This window comes from Telmatherina bonti (genome assembly GCF_933228915.1).
Source record: "Telmatherina bonti genome assembly, chromosome: 14".
Lineage (NCBI taxonomy): Eukaryota > Metazoa > Chordata > Actinopteri > Atheriniformes > Telmatherinidae > Telmatherina > Telmatherina bonti.
Genome location: NC_136612.1, coordinates 12,548,033 through 12,567,344, shown reverse-complemented (window position 1 = coordinate 12,567,344; position 19,312 = coordinate 12,548,033). Strand labels below are relative to the sequence as shown.

General features: G+C 39.9%; 1 protein-coding gene across 2 annotated transcripts; it reads left to right on the top strand.

The window, feature by feature from the left end:
* Window positions 1-3,474: 3,474 nt before the first annotated feature.
* LOC306765021 (ral guanine nucleotide dissociation stimulator-like 1) lies at window positions 3,475-19,139 on the top strand. Of its 2 annotated transcripts, none has more exons than XM_079252350.1 (17): window positions 3,475-3,648; window positions 5,365-5,654; window positions 8,363-8,407; window positions 8,509-8,708; window positions 8,814-8,959; window positions 9,040-9,282; window positions 9,416-9,519; window positions 9,898-9,982; window positions 10,814-10,885; window positions 11,429-11,515; window positions 12,607-12,639; window positions 13,580-13,701; window positions 13,972-14,061; window positions 14,244-14,373; window positions 16,325-16,606; window positions 17,402-17,516; window positions 17,606-19,139. In XM_079252350.1, exons 1-17 carry the CDS (start codon window positions 3,625-3,627, stop codon window positions 17,743-17,745), a joined length of 2,208 nt encoding a protein of 735 aa, XP_079108476.1. In that variant the 5' UTR covers window positions 3,475-3,624; the 3' UTR covers window positions 17,746-19,139. The 2 variants fall into 2 exon arrangements, with proteins under 2 accessions (XP_079108476.1, XP_079108475.1); XM_079252349.1 differs by having other exon boundaries at window positions 16,325-16,657.
* Window positions 19,140-19,312: the final 173 nt, after the last annotated feature.

Here is a 19,312-nt window from a genome sequence, read left to right as displayed (position 1 = left end):
ACTTTAGAAAGGGAAAATAAGAAAAAGTGCAGGTGTATTAGCAACATGGTCTCATAGTTGGTGTGCTGTGGATCATCTGGTTGAGTGGTAGTTCCATGTAGCTCCTCCATGCAGATGGGCTTGATTTGCTCTGCTTTTTACTGCCAAGTAGCTTTTACATAAAGGCAAGTAGTGCGCAAAATCATTTTAGTGTGTTCACACATCCACTCAACAGCCTCTTTGTTAGGTCCACCTGTTCACTTGTTTGTTGACACAAATATCTAATCAGCCAATCACATAGCAGCAAAAACATACATTTAGTTGTGTAGGTTTGATCAGGACAGCTTGCCAAAGTTTAAACAGAGAATCAAGATGAGGAAGAAAGTGGATTTTTAGTCATTTTGAATATGGGATTGACCAAAATGTCTTGTTGATGTCAGGAGTCAGAGGAGAATGGGCAGACTGGTTGGAAATGGTAGAAAGACAACAGGAAGTGAAATAATCACAGGTTCCAACCAAAGTATGCAGAATAGCATCTCTGAACACACAACACGTCCAACCTTGAAACAGCAGAAGACCACACTGGGTGCCAATCCTGTCAGCTAGGAAACAGGAACAGGAAACTGAGACTACAATTCACACAGACTCACCAGAACTGGACAATAGAAGATGGAGAAACGTTGCTGGTCTGATGAGTCTTCAGATCCACATGCAGGTAGGATCAGAATCTGCTGGAAACATCATGAAAACATGGATCCATTCTGTCCTGTAATAGTTTACGCTACTGGTGTAATGATGTGGGGGTATTTTTTTGACACACTTTAGTACCAGTGTCACATGGTTTAACCAGCACAGCCTACCTGAGTCCTGCTGCTCACCATGTCCATCCCTTTCTGAGCACAATGTAGCATCTTCTGATGGAAACTTCCAGCAGGATGATGCACCATGTCACAAAGCTCACATCATCTCCACCATGACGATGAGTTCACTGTCCTCCAACGGCCTCCACAGTCACCAGATCTCAGTCCAACAGAGCAGCTTTGGGACGTGGTGGAACGGCAGATTCTCATCATGGGTGTGCAGCCAACAAATCTGCAGCAATTGTGTGATGCTGTTATATCAACGTGGACCAAAATCTGGCTGCCAGGTCACCCAGGCGGTAAATGGTGAGGAACCAGTGACAAAAGCTGTCTTTTAAATCACAGTTATGCAGATGATGTGTGTTTTTGTCACCAGACGACTGCAGTCCAACAGAATTATTGTGCCAGTGTTTGGAGCAAACACACACCTGGATGAGAGAAAATTTTTAACAATTGAATGAAGAGCAAGCTGAGGTTATTGTCTTTGGTGGTAAAGAGAGAAGGGTCAACACCTGGAGACTCAGACTTCTAAAACTACCAACCATATTTGTAACCTTGGAGTGTTGATAGACTCAGATCTGACTTTCCGCAGTCACATCAAAGTTGTCACCAAGAAACTTTTTTACCATCAGAAACATCAACAGATTTAAAAGTTTAATTTCCAAGAAAGATCTGGAGAAACTCATCCACACGTTTGTCACTAGACAGAGCCGTTTCTTGCAATGGGCGGACTAGGCAGATGCCTAGGGCCCCCAAGCTACCCGGGGACCCCCAAGGTGCATCTTCAGCTTCTCCTGAAGGAGAATTAAAATGTCAGTTTTTATCTGTAGCTATCTTGTGTGTTTATGACTCCCCTTATAGGCATAAAAACAAAGATTAACCTAAATAAAATAAACTGCAATAGGAAGCTATTTTTTTTTAATTTTATGCCAATTTTAGGTTGTTACATTAAAGGTGGTAGAGGTGCTTCTTTTTTAACCTAATTGTGTCCCACATTTTGTTCAGCATACGGTTGTATGTCATTCCACACAAAAGCATTGTGTGGAATTACATTTCACAAAGTTGATAAATAATTTGTTATTTGACCAGAGAAAAATAGATAAATAAATCCAAATGCATCAATAAACAATCAAACATGTTAGTAACAAATTCATGGATACATTTATTTATATTGCAGCTACCTTATGTCTTTGTTAAATAGCAATATAAGAAAATAGCACATTTTAAAAAAAAACTGTTTAAGTTGTTGGCTCAGCTTAAAGATCTTTACTTTTCCCTGCAGCCTGTTTTGTTCAAGAACTGTAAAAAATGGTGGCATCTTAGTAAACCATCAAAATGGTTAGGAATATTTTCATCACAGTTTGACAAACTAGAGGCCCCCAAACGACATCTTGCTAGGGCCCCCACAAAGCTAGAAACGGCCCTGTCACTAGATCAGGGTCTGAAGTTTGAAACTGTCAAAAAAATTGTGAAAGTGAAAAAAAAATTCTCAAAAAAAAAAAGTTTAGACCTTTATTTTTAAGATCTAAATATGAAAACATGAAAACCTGACACCGAAAGAAGAAAAATCTCATCTTAAAAACTGGAGCTGTGACGATATGCTTTTGTCCCGATTCGATTCGATTTTTGGGTGCCGATTTGATTTAATTTGCGGCTCTCACAATTCTTCAATATTGCTGATTTTTGAAGATTAAAAACAAAATAAATTAATAAAAACTTTTTCATTTTTCTTGATTTCAATGAGGAAGAAACAACCCAGTAGCCAAACCATCATTCTACTGCTATAATGATCAAGAAGACAAGTAAAAAGGTCAATAAAAACAATCAAAATGACAAATTTTTAATAGATTATTTGTTTATTATTTATTTTTTAAAAATCAATTTTTTAACAAAAAATTAAAAAAAGAAAATCGATTTTAAAATTGTGAAGCAAAAAAAAAAAAAATCCCGATTTTCAATTAGATTTTCCCACCCCTATTGAAAACGTATATGATACTGAAAATCTATAAAGTCTGTTTAGAAAAAAACATTGATATAAACATTTGATGCATTTTCTTTAATCTTGAATCCAATTTATTCATTTTTAGCTTATATTTTCACCCATTTTAAAATATTTCTAAATGAACAAACACCATGATTTGTCTCCATACAGAACCTCACAAAATGCTTTTTATTTATTTATTTATAAATCTTCTCACCACACGCAAAATCCTTAAATGATACTCTACTAAGACTTGAAGTGATCAACTTATCTCTACAAATTCCGTCAGCTGGTTAAGCAGCCGAAGCGCGCGCGCGCGTCGTCACGGACACGCCTCCAGTTGCGCCACTCCTCCCAGTATAAAGCCGAGCTGGTTTCAGTCGCGTCCGCGTCCCGCAGGAGAGCTCCCAGCGGGTTTCGGTCCGCTCAGGTCCTTCCTCGGCAAACACGCCCCAGCAGGTCGCGTCTCCTCCGGCTTCCACGCAAACAGCCTCGCAGGAACAAACCGTCGCGTTTTCTCTCAAAAGACAAAATATCACGCAAACGTTCGCGTTTTAAAGAACATATATATATATATATATATATATATATATATATATATATATATATATATATATATATATATTTATTTATCCGCGCGTGAATGTAGTTTCGGACCAGACAATCTAAAGAGTTTTTAGATCTATGACAAGATGCGACCATAAGAAGTTTACAGTTTAATATAAAAGGAGAAAATCAAGTGGAAATTTACCTTGAGACCAGTTGCTGTCATGGAGAGCAACTCTCCTTAAACGAGCAGACAAGATGGGAAAATGGGAGCTAACCATGGTGAGTCTGACCTGATCACATTTTATACTCTTATTTATGAAACAAGCTGTCAGTGGAGATTAAACTCACCAAATGTAGAAACTTTTAAATCCAGATTAAAAACATTTCTCTTCTCATGCGCCAATGCAAAACATCTGCACAGTAACTCTGAATCAATTCTGATTCATAATTTTACTGTGATTTAGCTATTGATTCTTTCTTTTATGCTTTTTTTTTGTTTTGACACCATCTGTAATGCTTTTGTTTAATATAAAGCACTTTGAATGGTCTTGTGCATGAAAGGTGCCCTACAAACTATCTTACCTTGCCTTTATAAAGTGTTAAAAAAAAGTGGAGCCAGCTGTCACTTACAAGATAAATTTACTACTTTCATCACTACTTAATTAGTTAGTTGGAATATCTTATTAATTTCTGCACAAAAACAAGATAATCTTTCCATTGATGTGATTGAAATGTGAAATGAACTCCGGCGAGGCTGCAGGTGATCACAAATCCAACCTTGCAGCAGTTTGTGTCCCCGCTCACAGGCTCATTACTCCTCACGCTTCTGTCAGGAAACCTTCTTCTATGCAGATTTGACTTTCTTTAGTGCTTTGTACCGCCAGTGCTCTGCTGACACCGACACCATGCAGTGTGCATGATTCCAACTTCTTACAAAGACAATGGGGGCTTGTTTCGTTACTGGTTTCTGCAGATGCAGAGGCTGACCTTCATTTTTACAATGAATTATATTTGAATAATCATTTACATGGAGGACGTGCGAGTGCATCTGTCACCGGGCTTCCTAAGTGATTTGTCAGCAGATTATTTCTTCTCCTCTGCAGCAGCGAGCATGGAAAGATAGGTTTGTGAGGCGTCTGCTCCTGGAGAAACCACTATCAACACCTCTGCTTATATTTTCCAGCTGGAACTGGAAGTGGTGACTTGCTATTAACTGGGTCATGGAGGTTAAGTGAATGGTCTGACAGGGAGGTGTATAATTTTTTTTTTTTTTTTTTTTTTTTTTGTCCATAGTGTTATTTATTATGCACCCCAGCTGCTGTCTTGTTAAAATCTGAACAAGGTGCTGAATATTCACGTCTGATTGAACCAGTTTCTCTGTCATGTCGAGTGCCGCTCAGCGCTCTGGAGAAGTTTGATTCAGTAAGCTCTCAGAGATCAAACCAGACCCGACCTCCTGGCTGAATACATGATAAACCCTTTCAGTAAGGTCAGTGCACCTGCTGAATTAACGCCCACACTTCTCTATTCTGTGTTTTCTTTTCATCTACAAACCTCATGCTGATCCCTTATTTGTCCACAAACACTCTTGTACCCATAAAATTCTTGGAGAGTTCTGTGATGCAGGGAAATGGGATCTCGGCGTAATGTGATGCTTTTCTTCATGGGTGTGTAGCTGCATATCTGTTCCATCTTTCCAGAGGGGTGGACGTCTCTCAGCTTATTATTATTATTATCATCATTATTACCCAGAAACCTGTTTGTGCAGTTTGCGTAGGCCTGGAATGACGCTGCGCTCATACGACGGATCATTTACCGGTACATGGGCTGTTTGGTAGAGTAACTTGGCTGTCGGACTATCATGGTTTGTCACTATCTTTAGCTTATTGTGACGTGACCTCTGACCCTACTGTTGTGACCACTAATAAACTTTCATTTAGATTTTGCACATTTGACCCAGATCTGTAGTTTTTAAGCTGTTTGTTTTGTTTCTAGAACCCAGTGCAGGAGTGGGGTGAGGAGGTGGACAACGGCGTAGTGTATGGGATCACTCTGCGACGGGAGCCCGTCCCGACCTCCCCTAACCCTGATGAGACGAGCCCCTGCTCCGCCTTTGTTCAGTACCGGACCTGCAAAGTGCGGCGCCTGAAGGCCGCCACTCTGGACCAGCTGGTCAACCACCTCCTCGACGGCAGCAGTCAGGAGCCGGACTACGGCAAGATCTTCCTCTCCACCTACAGAACCTTCACCAGCACCACACAGCTCATAGACATGCTCTTCCAGAGGTACGGCCGTTTGGTTTTTAGCACCTTGTGCCGGCTTTTGGCTGTTATCTGTGTGTAATGCAGTTTAATGAATACTGAAATGAAAAAAAAAAAAAGAAGAAAACCACACAAAAACAAATGAATTCATGTCTGTTTTTCATGTTCTCACCTCTCATTTTGACATTGATACACAATATATGCATTAAATATTGACGTACAACACAGAAATTCTTCTGGATGCTCACCTTTTCGGTAAAATGTACAGATAACGTAAAACGCTCCTGCTACTGAGATTACATTATGATTGTTGGGTATTAAAGCAGAGTTATACAAACAGTAATTTTATCATCACAAACAACTTATTATAATGTGCCATGTCTGTCTGATCTCAAAATGATGAAGAAGAGGACTGTTGAGATACAAGCTGCTAGTGAGCCAGAACGTTTAATGGTTTAGTCGTGGTTCAGACTTCTGTTTTTAGGTGGTTTATTGCCTTGTTATCACCAATATCTTATGTCTATTTTAATGTTAGTCATTTAAAAGGCAAGGTAGGAGATGTTTTCTGTTTGTTTGTTTGATGTTTTTTGAAAGAAATCTGGTGGTCTGTAGGACAAACAAGACTGAAAAAACACCATCCAATCATTTTAACTGGCCTGTTAACATGATTGGATGGTGATATGTCTCTCAAACTTTACTGTGATTGGTACAACCCCCATCAACCACTCTGCGCGTGCCCCTTTTCATGCCTTTTCAGAGGTTTGGAGTTTTTGGAAAGGCAACAAAGCGAGAGCCAGAGCATGGCTTGCTACATTAGCTAGCTAGCTAGGATACCACATCAAAATACAGTACACACATAAATAAAAGGCACATTATGGCAGACAAGGGGTCTGTAAAGAAAAGCTACCTTTTTAAAAAAAAAAAAAAAAAAAAAAAAAAAAAGGGTTTCTTCCAAGAAAAGAAGCTGGAAGGGAGTGTGTGTTTGTGTGTGAGTGTATTGGAGGCGTGGCTTCAGGAGGAATACTAACCAGATGTTTGAACTTCTGAATTGTGCATTTCCAAAGTGTAGCTGTTTTCCAGGATCTCCTACACTGCCTTTTAATGTAAAATATAACTTTTTATTAACTTATGTTTACATATGTTGGGATGTGTTGTGTGTAATCATGTGTTTGTTTAGCAGGGATGTCCAAAGCTGATCCATGGGGGGGTTGTCCTGCAGGTTTTGGATGTTTCCTGTTGCAACACACCTAAACCACATTAATGGGTCCACATGTTTGGGCTGCACTTGACAAGCAGTTGAGACATTTGATTAGTTCAGTTGGATCAGGGAAACATCTAAAACCTGCAAGATTGGAAGTTGGCCACCTCCTAATATATGGAACAGTTTAAAGGCAGCCTACTACATGCATTTACTTAATTTTTTCATGATTAAATTGACTTTTATTCATATTTAAATGAGAAAATGCCAGCTGTTTTGTGCTATTTAAATGTATTTGTTCTGTCCTTCAATCCCACAAAGATTATGTTTGTGTTTAAGAAGATTAAAGACAAGACAATCTGTTACACTAATAGATACCAGGAAGCTGAAATTGACACTATAAAAGTTTTGTACATCATAACCGTGGAGTGGAAAACTGATGCTGTTGGTGTTGGGCGGTACACTGGTTCACACCAAAAACCAGTTTTCATTTTCTTTATATACATTTTTTTTTTATTCCACAAACACCAGTTTACACACATTTTCAGGAAACAGTTTGAGTGGGGACCTTTTTCACTGCTGCACCACTAAACATGCAGTAGAGCAGCTGTGTTTTTGGAGATGTTGAATGGTAAAAAGAAAATGAAACTGTAGCCAAAGTCTATATCGTGATATTCTTTGTTTTGAAAAGGCCAGACGTGAACTAAACAACAATATACTGCAAATGCTGTGGGGCTGGATGGAGGTGGCAACATGAGCAACTTTCTGCGCTACCTTAGCCACACCTTAGCTTACAGTAACAGGAATGGATGAAACAAAAATCCACATCCTCATTTAAAACCTAACACCATGACATTCCAGTCAGATGTCATTTGCACTGCTAACAAAAAAAGCAAGCGATACCTTGAGAAGACCAAAGCCATCATAATCAATCTTGATATACAAAGTATTATGGGAAAAAGAGTTATGATTAAGGCCCAGGAAGTGGCTATTTTTAGCTAATATACTCTAAACTGGTGGAAAATGTGGTGGAAACCCAGCCATGGATGGACCAAAAAAAAAAAAAAAGAAAAACCCGTTAGACTGTGAAAGCAGCATTAGTTTCATTATATCACCCCGCATTAGTAGCAATCTTATTGTTGCACCACAGTTTCAACCTTTCTGATAAAGAAAGTTGAAGATCCACCTTGTGACGTCTTTTTGAACATGTTCCATACTTGGAAAGCTTCTTTTTTTTTTTTTTCTTCCCCTGGTTCTGCAGAGTCACCATGTTGTATAAGAACTTCTCATTCCATGTTTCCACTGATAAAACCAGCATCTCATGGTGGCTTTGATGTAACGATAAGTACAATGCAGGTGCTCATTATCTGTAGGTTTTCAACAACAGTTCTGCTCACAGAGCGTTTTAGACTGTGACTGGCAGGATTTGAGGTCAGGTTCAGGTTGGCAAACAATAATTATAAACTTACCTTTAAAAGAAAAACACAAAAAAATGCTGCGTACGCTGAATTTTGTTTTCTTTTTACTGTTGCAGAGACAGCGCTTGTGCAGACCTGGACAACACTGAATGCTACAGGAGGTAAATTTAAACTTTTAAGTTTAAAAATGGATGAAGCATAAATATTGCCTCAGTCATTTTCAGTGGCGAAAGGATAACGACTCTTCCGCTTGCCTCCTCAGCCCTCTGTTGGCCTTTGTCCAGGCATGGTTGGATGAGTACAGCGAGGACTTCAGGGACCCTCCGCTGCACGCGGCGCTCAGGCTGCTGTTGGATCACCTGAGGATCAGCTCTGCTGTGCACGACAACATGCACAGTCAGCCCAACTTCTGCTCACTGGCTGGGCAAGCTGAGGCGCTGCTCAGAAGCTTCCAGAAAGAAGGTGACCTTTCGTGACATGGCATGACTTTCAGTCACTCAGGATTTGTTCACAATCACTAAATCAGTATTACTGGTGATGAAACTGTCTATCTGTTGTCTTCTTCAGAAATTAGTTCTGCCGCAGCAAATCCTGAACAAGATGGGGAGGAGAGTAGCGATGAAGACTCAGGATATGAAAACTCTCCAGATCAGAGGGGGATCATGTGTTTCTCTGCTGCAGCCATTGCTGAACAGCTCACTCGAATGGACTCTGTACGTTTTAGAATATTCCTAACACTCATAACATTCTGGTGATAAAGTCTCACTGATGGGGGTTTTTCTGAATATTTCAGGATCTTTTTGTCAAAGTGGTGCCCTTCCAGTGTCTGGGCTGCGTGTGGTCTCAAAGAGACAAGAAGGAAAACATGTCTACGACCATCCGAGCCACCATCACGCAGTTCAACGCTGTGACCAACCTGGTGATTGTGTCCCTGCTTTGTCAACCTGCAGACTCGGGTCGTTCTGCCTCTTGTCAGCCCTCAACGTCGCCGGCGCAGAGGGCTCGAATCATAGAGAAGTGGATCAAAGTGGCACAGGTGGGTCATCATGTCAGTGTGATTTTTCTTACTTGTTGCAGCGGTTTTTTGGAAGTTTCAAAAGTATCATGAAGCCTTATAATTAAAAGCAAACTTACTGGAACACTTTTTAAATGGACTTGCTTCTTTGCAGGATTGTCGTCTGATGAAGAACTTTTCGTCTCTGAAAGCGATCCTGTCTGCCCTGCAGTCTAATGCCGTTTACAGGCTGAGGAAGACCTGGGCAGCAGTCAGCAGGTAGGCATTGGGATACTATGACTCTGTGTCAAAGGCCACATTCCTCCTGTTGTGTTTTTTATGGTTTTTCTACATAATCACAACTTAATGAGGACATTGAACCTTCATCGAGTGCAATTCAGTGCCAGCAATGGAGCAAGTCAGCAAATGTTCGGCTTTTGAGTGATGACCCATATTCTGGTTCAGGTCATGAACATTGGACTGAAAGAATAAAAAATGCTAGAACTTCAACTTTTCTGTATGCTGTCAACAGAATGCAGGCCGTAATATGTCAATTGTTAACACAAGTTACTGTTTCTTCAAGTTAAATGATCAAAACATCTCAGTTTTGATCAGCTGACTGGGATTGTATTATATTTTTGTCTGTTCTTTTTGTAGAGAGAGCATGGCCACGTTTGATAATCTCTGTGAGACCTTCCCTGATGAGAATTGTGTTCTGGCAAACAGAGAGCTACTGTTAGAGGTGAGAAAGAAACCTCTTTGTTCAATTTGACCTATTTATCAATAAATACTTTTTATGGAACAATGGACAGGTGCTCTAGGGACAGGGACTTTATATGTGAAATTCTTAGTCATCCAGGTCAAAATCATCCCTTTTGTGCTTATATTGATTTAATTTCTTATCTGAAAAGGACTTGTGTTCTAGGACTTGGAGGAAATATTACAAAAGTAGTAGAAGGCTGTGGAAATGATTGTCCTCTCGAGTGTGAATATTCCCTATTAATCATTAAATAGATTCCATATTGAGTTAATATTTACTGAAATGTTCAGCAAAGTGGTAATGGCAAACAAGAGGCCTTAAGCACATTGTGTTCCCTTTTTTTTTTTTTTTTCTCTCCCGTGTTAGTGAAACAGCCTTAAGGCATCTGCATCAGAGGACTCTTTTGTCCAGTTTTAATGGAAAAAAAAAAACAAACAAACAAAAAAACTTCTAAAATCATCTGTTCACAACAACCAAACAGCAAGTATTTACTGCTCAACAATAATTTCTCTTTTCAGAAAAGGTGATGGCCTTTATGAAGGCTTGTTATGCTTTATAAACTCTTAGAAAATAGGCTTTTAAGTTTATCAGTATGATCTTTAAAAGCTTGGAAAATGCTGATCTATCTTTTAAAAAGGATAATAATTAAACAGCCTGTACATATCAGTGTAAACCAGGTTGTGTTCAGCTGATATTTTGTTTATGCTTCATTTAGAAGTTGTACAATAAATTATTACATAAATTTATACCTGTAAGGGACCCAATTGTCTATGCCTGTAACCCTTTAACTGAGTATAACCCCATCTTCAACAGGATGGAGGCCAAATAACTGTGGGTAACATTTCTCCAAAGATATCCAAGAGGTGTCGACTCCCCAGACAGATGGTAAGTTTTGTGCAAAACGTAAAAACAAGTTCTGAAAGGCAGTGCTGAGTTCAGCCTGAGCACACATTAAGAATGTTGCAAGACATGATTTTTTATGTTGATGTTATTTTCAGGTGAGACAAAAGGCTCGTGTAAAATCCCTCATGTTATTCATGCTATCCACCTCAAAGCCACAGGAGCACAGAATTCCCTTGTAGAGGGTGGAGTATCTCTGCCATGGCTGAGACCCAAACCTATCTTTAGCTTCACTGAGAGCTTAGCAGGTTTCAAATGGCCTCATGTCACGATGATTATAGGACAGTAATAATAGACCAGACTAGGGTCTTTTTATGAGTCATATGCACATTCTCCTGGGCTGAAATTTGAGGCCACAGTGCTGCTGACTGGGTTCTGCCTTCTGTGGATATTGTCGTGTTCAACTGTGTCAGTACTGAAGGAGGGGTGGGTTGGGTGTAATGACCAAACTAAATGAATGGCTGCTAAGGCAATACACTAACTCCAGCAGTAACCTGAACATGTGAGTGTTTTGTTGTGTACTTGCAGAGTACCTCAAACGGAGTAGTTCCTTACCTGGGTACCTACCTGACTGTTCTCACCATGTTGGACACTGCTCTGCCAGACACTGTGAAGGTACATCCCAATCAAATGAACACTTCTGTCACATCTGACAGTGTTAACTGAGGATTTTACATATTTGTTAAATTTTATTTTATTCTTGTTAAGTAGCAAGAACTTTAATTGACTTATTTGATGCGTAGAGTTTGCACACTAAGTCTTTATTTTAAGAGCTTTTGCTAAATAAAATGCTATTACTAGTAGCCTACTGCTAATGCTGATTACTGAAAAAAACAAAACTGATCAAAAATCTCTTAATTTTGTTCATTGCTTGTAAAAATAAAAACTAGTATATTATTTGAATGAATGTTTTCTAAAAGCAAACAGTGACATACAACATAAATACACCTTTTAAACAAGCTAGCATCCAGGTTAGCTTACCTTTTAGTGTTGTTTTCTTCTCAGCTTTAGTTTGTAGTGGGACCTTCCAATGTTTTCTTCTTATTTCATTTTTTGTTTAGTCTTTTAATAATGTTCTGGCAGTTTTTAATTTTTCTTACGACTATAATTTGTCACTTTTTTGTGGTTAAACCCCACTCCTAAGCCATCACCACATTGTGCTGTACAATGTTATGTAATATGCGTCTCCCATGTCGGTCATAAATGGGCTGCAAACTTGTCTCCAATAGGATCTGTAGCTACTGTATTTTTGAAAGTATTATTTACAAAGACCACACATGCAAGTATTGGTTGAGACTAGAAACTTACTTGGATGGAAAGTAGTTTCAATTTTATTTAGCTAATTTAATGCATATTATTTCAGCCAGGCTGAATTTGATCTGATAAGCAAAAATGGTGTTAGATTTACTGTGTAAATTTCCTCATTCATGCATATAAAAAAAGATCACATTTTTAATATTCATGGACAAATTGAAGACATTTTAAGAGAGTATAGCTATGTCTAAACTCTCAATCAATCAAGCAAATGCTAAAGATTTTCAGGATTTTTTTTTTTTTTTATTACATATGTAACATGTCACATCTACCCTTCAACTAAATAGTTTCCTACTTCTTTCAAGTACTGCTTTGGTATTTTTTCTATCTAATTAATCATTGTGTGCAATAAATTGAAGTACTAACTGGACTTTTTTTTTTTTATTTGACAGAGTGGCCTCATAAACTTTGAGAAGAGGAGGAGGGTAAGTGGTAACTCTTATATCATCTTTGACGCATTCCTCTTTTATTTGACCTTTTTTATTATTTTTTTTGGTCCACAACAATCAAAAGGTCCAAAGGTGTTTATCATTTTGACATGTTGGCTGGGTGTGTACAGTAAATATATGTTAAAGTAAACAGATGGCAGGACACCTTCCTTAGCATATGGCTGAATCAGGAATCCCATGATACTTTTTAAACATTAACCTGTTAACTGTAACACACTTCATGTTGTTTCACCTTTCTAGCCTAAGGTGGTTATGCAACTATTTTAGTGACAGCAAGCAGGACACATTGAACCAGGTTTTAGTCTGGTTTTTCTGTTTATCCAACAAATTACAATTTTATTTATTAAAAATATTTCAGACAAAAAGGACAAATGCTTTACAGTTAAAAAAAAATTGTCACAGTCTTCACACATGTAAGTCTATGACCAAACAGTTAAAAAAAAACAAAAAAACCCAAACAAAACAAAACACACACACACCTGATCATAATCTCTCACACAAGCACTCATGGGTACACAGACACGCAGCATGCATGCATTCCCCTTCCTGTCTCTTTAACAGAATATTAATATGGACAAAACATCTGGTTTCACATTGTTGTGAGGAAACAATCTCTTGGGAATCAAGTCACACTGGTCGCCAACCCACTCACAAACTCAGCAGCCACCACTGGAAACCAGGGCATGCCACGGGTCCACACCACAGCCATAAGGCTGCAGTGCAGGACCCTCAGCCAATGTACTGTATCTGGGTAAAACAAAACCATAAAAACAGAGAATATTCAAAATAAATAGAAAAGTAAACAATGAGAAATGAGACTAAAACAAAATTAAATGATTAGAAATTTAGGTACAAGCTAAGCTAACAGCCTCTTGTTACAAACATCAACAGTATCGATATTTCTCTCTCCTTACAGGAATTTGATGTCCTGTCACAGATCCGTCTGTTGCAAACGTCCTGTTCACAGTACAGCCTTCCTCATCACCCCAGAATCGCTGCCTGGATACATGGAGACAAACTGCTCACTGATCAGGAGAGGTGAGCCAAAGTTTTACTGGATTTCCTTTCTATTGGCACATGACAGGATAACAAGCAGAGGAAGGCCAGCGGGACGTTAGACGTCTGGATGTTATATCGTCTTAAAGTGTGTAACTTTCAAAGAGGGCAAGTGCATGTGAGGCCTTCGGATGGCAAACAGTAACATTTCTAGTCATTCTGATTTAACAAACTAAATACTTTAGACTGAATCAACAAGGTTTTCTTGATCAGTCAACAAGATTTGCAGGACTCTTGTGTGTTTTGTTGCAGCTATGAGTTATCAAGACAGCTGGAGCCTCCGGTGGATTTATGCTCGCCGCCAGTCTGGAGTCACCGCTCACTAACAAAGAAACTCTCCTTGTGAGTATCACAGTTTGCATATTCCAACATGCACACATTTTACTAAGTACACAGGTTAAATGAACCAGATGCGTGGGTCATGCTCTCTGTTAACATTATGTAATCTAGTTTTCAGCTACAGTATACTTGTCTAGCAATGAGAATGGTGTAGCTGTGCTCTCAAACCAAATCTGTGTTTTCAGTCTTCGAACAGTCAGCGATGGAGCCAAAAGAGTCCCTGCTGACCAGATCAGTGTTTCGTCTTCTGGATCCAGCGGGTCTGAGATGGAGGATCTCTCCTCCCCAAACTTGGCTTGTTCCATCAGACTACAGGTAGTTTTTGATGCCTTTTGCCCTCACCATGTATCCCTTTTTTAGTGAATGCCATGCTAAAAGTTAGGATCTACTGCTTCATTCTGGGATGGAGAGCTTTGAGCCAAGTTTACATGAGGGTTTTAATTCATAATAAAATTTATATCTTCTTTAAGAAGATTAAAAATGACCTTGTAAACACCTAATTTGTAATTATTCCAAAATCCAAATTAAATTTAAAACCAATGTTAGTGGCTGGTTTGTTCCTTAGTCATGTATATATTCATTCTGCTTTAAAAACCATTCTGGTCGTTCTTGTTCTCTTGTTGCCGTGATGCACATATTTGCGAGCCAATTGTATTTATTTATTTAATTGGAGCCTTAGAAGAAATGGATATAATGAAAAGAGTAGATGGACAGAACTGGTTTCATCTGGTAGATCTAAATTTGTCACATCCGCCTTGTCCAATCAGAACCCTTCCCAACCCTACAAGGTCTGAAGTGAAATGGAATAAAAGCAAATAAACATATTTGGAATTGATATTTCCATGTAAGCTTAAAGGAAAAGACTTAAATCGGAATTATTTAATTCGGAAAAATTAAGAATTTTAAAACATTGTGTTTCCATGCCCAGGGTGGAAATTTAATAAACACAATATCCACACATTTTGATAGAGGATTCATGTTTCATTTGCTTACCTTGCACTTGTTTTGCAATAAACAAGCCTCTTCTGTAATGCATGCTACTTAGCACGTTGCTAACTTTAAAAAAAAAGGTAGCCCAGCCTGCCATTTATTTGCAAAATGATTTAAGCTGCAATTATGCAGTTTTGCTAAATAATTTCAAGAAAAAATAATATAAAAATGACATGGATGAAAATTCTTAGCTAGTGGTTCAGTATCTGAGATACGGAGGCATCCGTTCTTGGTAATATGTACGTGATCGTACAAAAAGATCAAAATTACCAACGGCGACGCTGCATTCTCAATATTCTTTCCATGTCGCCATCAGCACTTTGACTTCGTCCACTTTTATCTGCCACTGATCTCACAGTACACATGATGATCACAGAAAGAAATGTGTTTTAACTTTGTCTCCACTTTGCTCATACGCTACATCCTAGACTTGTTTGTTTTGTTGTTTGAAAGCACAACCTGCTGCATAAATGTTTTTTTTTTTCCTAAGAAGAGCTCAGAAAGAAATAGTTTTAGGATGCGAACAGGCTGCCTGAATGAAATGTACCTACTGTAAGTTGTTTAAAAAGGCATTTTTGTTTTCTTTTTGTTTTTTCATTTTGACCACAAAAGGAAGCTTGTTGGCCTCACAGCTGTGAGACAGTAATATAACAGTGTACTATGTTGATGCTGAATATGAGTAAATGCACCACAGCTGCTGATGAAAAGGGATTTTCTTGCTTTATATTTGCTGTTTTCTTCCAAACTTTAGTTTAAAAATGATAAATAGGATACAACATGACCTGTTTGTTGTGTGTGTTGAAATAAAAGGAACTGGATTGACTATTTCAGCCAGTAACTCGGTTTCAAGGAGCAAAAGGACACTTGAAATTAAGGAGAAGGATTTTTTTTTTTTCTTGGTAACAGTCTCCCCTCCATGATCTCATCTGTTTTCTGCCCTTTTGTTCTCAGTTGTGTAAACAGTGTTGGTCTTTGTTAAAAGGAAAATGATCACTGTGTTGAGAATAGCGCTGTTTGTCCCCTCATCTCATACACAGCCTTTTTAAAGCAGTAAAACAAACCACTGAAGCCTTTCTAATGAGATAAAATGTTACATAATGTCTGCTTCTGGAGGACCATCGAAACTGCGGTGAGTTCCTCACCAGTGGTGTGTCAGCTGAGCGTGACCTGAGCCTGTAATGCTGCACACTTCTCTCTGTTTCATGATGTTTCTGTATCTCAGCTCTTCTCCATAGTGATGCTGATCAGCTTTCTCTCTTCCCGTTGTCGTCTGCAGTCCTTTCACAGCTCTTGCAACAACGTATCTGAGGCCTTCTCGTCTTCCTCGTCCTTGTCCTCCTCATCATCCTCCCCCTGCTCTTCAGCGACTCTCTCCTCAGACTCCCCAACGCCCTCCAGCTCTTCCTCCGACTGCAGCGCCGATCTTTGCTCCGCTTCTACGTCGTCCGGCGGCGGGACGCGTCTGAAACCCCCTCCGACTTCCCACCATAAACGCTCCGTGTCCATGACCTTGCTGCCCGTGTATAACCGGCAGGTGGCCGACTGCTGCATCGTCCGGGTCAGTGTGAACCTCGGCCACAACAACGGAAACATGTACAAAAGCATCCTGGTGAGTTACAGCCAAGCGGCAACCTCCAGTGGTTATAAAGTGAAGCCTACGCGGAAGTGCATAAACCTGCAGTTCCTCCTTCATCCACTAGGGGCTCCAAAACAGAGCAAATCCCCGTAGACTCCCATGTTAAAAAGACCAACTTCACGGCAGAAATAAACATGTTTACAGCCTGGTTCAAAAATCCATTTTTGGTTTAATAGGTCAGGTTTACCTTTATGACAACTGTGGGGGGAATGAATTTTCGGCATATTTAGGGGCGTGTCCTTTTGATTGACAGGTACCCGATCTCCTGCTTCAAGTCAGAAGAACGTAGAACAACCGCGGTTTTTAGCTGGTTAACAACGTGACTTAGCTTTAGCCCGCTTACCTCCGTTAGCTGGTTAGCTCCGGGTTAGCTCTTAGCTACAGAAAGCTCAGAGTTCGCTCGATCCACCATGATGCTCACAGCCCTGCTCTCAGCTCCACCTCTTTGCCCATATTTGTATTTTCCGGGCGAGACGACGCGCATGCCCCTGCCAACATGGCGACGGTAGGAACCGCCCACCGAGCTTCAATTCAGCTCTTCAGAAACCTATGGGTGACGTCACAGAGGCTCCGCTCATCTTTTTATAGACAGTCTATGGTTACAGCGCAGGACTTCATTTTAAAGTTGTGCTCTGTGAACGTAAACACCGCTGGGTCAACAAAACGTCAACAAAAGTGTCAACAAAGTGTTGACACTTTGTTGTTTCTCCTTCACAGCTGACCAGCCAGGACAAAACGGCCCAAGTGATTCAGAGGGCTTTAGAGAAGCATCGCCTTGAGCACATGAACCGGCAGGACTTCACCTTGTCGCAGGTCATCTCGCAGGAGAGAGGTCAGAACAGAACCGGCGTGAAATCTGCTGAAAGGTGGTGAAAGCAGGATCTTACTAACTGTTCATCGTGTGTCTTCTGTTTGTTTTAGAGCTGCTCATACCAGACAAGGCCAACGTCTTCTATGCCATGTCCACGACGGCAAACTTTGACTTTGTTCTGCGCCAGTATCACAAAGGTCAGAGGAAACCGCTGAGAGCCACCTCTAGTCTCGGACGGTTCACAAAGTAAGCACTGAAACCAGTCCGAGATGAGCCGAGCTCACTGGGAAATGGCGTTCTCCTCAGTGGTCCGTCCTGCTTAGAGATGAGACACTTATGTGGAAACTGACAAGATTTTTACCAAAGCACTTTAAAAAGATGAACGCTCCTCTCAGCAGAAACTTTCGGAGCCTAAAAACTTGATTTAATCCGTTTCCCTTTGGAATAAACGGAGTTTGAATCTGGTAATAAAGGGGTGGAAAATGACCTTTCCTTCCCAGTGGCGTCGGTCAGCACAGATTTATCGCTGCGAGTTGCCATGAGGACACGGGGTTGAAACCCCAGCCGGCAACATGTGGCGACATCTGTGACCTATATCCACACTGACACCTGTTTCGTAACCCAGCTGGACGCCATTACTGAGCTGCGTTCTTTTAAAAAGGGATCAGCGCGTGTTGGTGTTTAAATCGCCGTGCAGCGGGCGATAAAAGCCACGCCGCTCGCTGTGCCGTCTCGGAGGCATGGGGAATGTTGTCAGCAGGGATCGTTGTGTGCCCGGTGAGCCCCGACTGGAAGGATGGCATTCCTGAGGCTGGCTGGTGACGCCGGCAGCAGAGACGTTGATGCGCACATGACTGCTGGACGTAAATCAGACATGACTTGTTTTGTATTTTCAGTGTTACATTTTGTTTCATGTTAAAAAAATTTTAATGTTTTCTATTTATTTCACTGTGGCTCGACTGTAATTCACTTTAACTGCACCTTTACTTGATTCGCACCTCTTAATGACTCGTTAGGTTGTCTGGATGGGAAGGAAATGCTGTAAATGGAAAAAAAAAAACCAACTGTGGTATAAAACTGTTTTTAAATAGTTTTTAAAATGTCTTATTTCCTCATAAAAACTGCTGATATGCGAGATGCTGACCATGTAATCTTATTTAAACTGTATAGAAACCAACTTTAACTAGTAAAGCCTCTCTGTAGCCGATGCTGAATGAGCTCGATTGGAATCCCGACCAGTTCTTCATGCAGGTGGAATCATTTCAGCGACGTCCGACACGGTGGATGAATATCTGTTCATTTGTTTAAACTTCCGGGAGTTGTAGAAAAGAAAAAAACCCATCAGTATTGTTGACACACAAGGTAAATCACAAGTTTACTCACTGCAAAGGGAGATTTCCTCGAGGACGACTGTTTCAGGAAGAAGCCAACATTTCTCTGACCTGCTTTCTGAAAAGCTCCCTTCTCTGTACAGTCTGTCGCTGCTTTCTTGTTCATATTTCTTGTCCTGTAAAAAGCTGATGTCTGTCCAATATTAATTCTTTAAAATGTTAAAATAAAACAGAATAAACTATTTTTAAATCTGTAAATTGAAATGCATCACCACACTGTGTGAATATCCTCCTAATAAAACCTTTAAAGTTCTTCTTGACTTTCTGCCTTATTTTCTTCTTTCATGGCTCATTAGGGTTAAATTTCAGGACCGTTTCCATTTAAATTAATTTCTTTTTAATTTGTCAAGCAAAATGATCTGGTTGCTGTGATGTGCTGAATAAATGTGCTTTCCCAAACTGGAAGCGTTATGGAAACAAATGCAC